The sequence below is a fragment of the Olea europaea genome, chromosome 11, assembly GCF_002742605.1.
Source record: "Olea europaea var. sylvestris chromosome 11, O_europaea_v1, whole genome shotgun sequence".
Taxonomy (NCBI): Eukaryota; Viridiplantae; Streptophyta; class Magnoliopsida; order Lamiales; family Oleaceae; genus Olea; species Olea europaea.
Window position 1 is genome coordinate 5,005,067 of NC_036247.1, and position 2,377 is coordinate 5,007,443.

Below are 2,377 nucleotides of genomic sequence, written 5' to 3' on the forward strand. Positions count from 1 at the left end.
AGGAAGTTAGCATACATGGGACATAGAAGATTTCTAGCATTGAGTCATCCATTTCGCATGAAAAGGAGCTAGTTTGATGAACACATTGAAAATGGCATTAGGCCAAAGATAAAAACTGGTGAAGAAGATTCCAGTGAAGTTGATAAAATTGTAAATGATTGGGCAAAAGTGGTAAGCGAAAGAGAAAGAAGAATACGACTCAATTCAATGTAACGTGGAAGAAAAAGTCAATATTTTTCAGGCTACCATATTGGAAGGTAACTCTATTTATGTCATTTCCTTTTTTTAATACATCTAATTGCGTGTAGTATCTCATGACACAAGTAATGTTTGATTTGCAGACTTTGCTTATACGTCATAATTTAGATGTGATGCACGTGGAAAAGAATATTTGTGAGAGCATCATTAATAATACACTTTTGAATGTGAAAGGAAAATCGAAAGATGGCATTAACTGTCGTAAGGACTTGGAAGCTATGAATATAGGCATGATCTACATCCTGAGAGTAGAGGAAATAAATTTTACTTATCTACAGCTCCTCACACTTTATCAAAAGCTGAAAAACAAATGTTTTGTAAAAGGCGTGCTACCTTGAGATTACCTGATGGTTATGGTTCTAATATTGCAAATTGCATTTCAGTGAAAGAATGTAAGATAGTTGGACTGAAGTCTCATGATTGTCACCTTTTAATGCAACAATTACTATCAGTTGCATTGAACAGACTTCTTCCTAAAGGACCAAGGAACTCCATTTTTAAATTGTGTTCATTTTTCAATGAAATCTGTCAAGGAGTTGTAAATAGGAAAAAGGTTGAAATTTTAGAAGAGGATGTTTCTAAAACTTTGTGCATGTTGGAAAGGTATTTTCCACCTTCATTTTTCGATATAATGGTTCATTTAACAATTCATATTGGAAGAAAAGTTCGTCTATGTGGACCAGTTCAATATTGTTGGATGTACTCATTTGAGAGGTAGTACTCTTTATTCCCAGAAATTAAATCCACTATCAAATTGATTTCTATTTTATTACGTTTTTTGAAAAATGTGTAGGTATATGAAAGTGTTGAAAGGATATGTTATGAATCATGCAAGACCTGAAGGGTGCATAGCTGAACGATATATTTTGAAGAAAATGTGATGTTTTGTAGCAAATACATAAAACAAGCATCTGCAATCGGCTCTAAGACTGCACACAATGAAGAGTATGAGAGTGACTTCTTAGTTGCAGGGCGTCCAATTTCTAAAGGGAAGCCACTTGTACTATCTGATGAGATGTTGAACGTTGCCCATTGCTATGTATTGCTAAATAGTGTAGAAGTGGCTCCATACGTACAGTATGTTCGTGAAGTATATATTTTTTGAGATTTTAAGTTCTTTGGGATTTCTTGATATATTGTTTTTTACTTAGGATGCATATGGATGAACTCAAGAGTTCTGACAAACAATTTGGAAGAAATGAGAATTTGTTGCATAAGAAACATGTTGACACGTTTGCTACCTGGTTGCACAATAAGGTTGAAGTATATATATCGACAAGATTAGTGTTTAATTCTGTTGTTTATTCTCTCATTCCTAACGTGTTTATAATAATAACAGATTACAGGTCAATTGTTGCTGGACAATGTTTCAAATACTTTGTGGCTTGCACGTGGTCCTAGATGTCAGTCTATGTCATATTCCAGTTTTGTAAGAAATGGATTTCGATTTCACACTAAAGATGCTGAAAACTTTCGCCAAAACAGTGGCATCTTAGTTGAAGCAACAACCATATGTAGATCTAGTGCAAAATATACTGCACATGTTGTTGGGAAAGTTCTTTATTATGGAGTTTTGCGCGATATTATAGTGCTTGACTACAATACATTTCATATTCCAATATTCTGGTGTGATTGGGCAAATATTGTGAATGGAATAAAGAAGGAAGATGGATTCACTTTGGTTAACCTTTATCAGGGATAGGGGCAATTTGAAAATGATCCTTTCATTTTGGCATCACAGGCGAAACAAGTTTTTTATTCTAGGGAGAATGAAACATCTAATTGGTATGTTGTTTTGCAAGCATCATCAAGAGACTTTCACGCGTTACATATGGAAGAAGATACTTCTTATGGGCAACTATTCCATTGGATGTAGCACAACTTGAAGACAATCATGAGGAGGATGAGAATTTTGCAAGGATAGATGTTGAAGGCATATTATGTGATATATAAATTAATTAGTTTGGTAACTGTCTTTATACATATAATTGTTTAAATTACAAGTAATAGAACTTTGAATCTCATTCTCATTCTCTTTCTCTTTCTCTTTCTCTTATTGTTTGCAGATTCGTACTCTCTCAAGTAGATTTTTTTGGAACCAGGTGACATTATTAAATAT

The 2,377-nt window shown here is 33.7% G+C and overlaps 1 protein-coding gene across 1 annotated transcript; it reads left to right on the forward strand.

Annotated features, from left to right (window-relative positions):
- The first annotated feature begins 31 nt into the window (after positions 1-31).
- On the forward strand, positions 32-2,258 carry LOC111404854. The gene is made up of 2 exons (XM_023033591.1): positions 32-1,515; positions 1,598-2,258. Exons 1-2 carry the CDS (start codon positions 1,411-1,413, stop codon positions 1,958-1,960), a joined length of 468 nt encoding a protein of 155 aa, XP_022889359.1. The 5' UTR covers positions 32-1,410; the 3' UTR covers positions 1,961-2,258.
- The last annotated feature ends 119 nt before the right edge of the window (positions 2,259-2,377 follow it).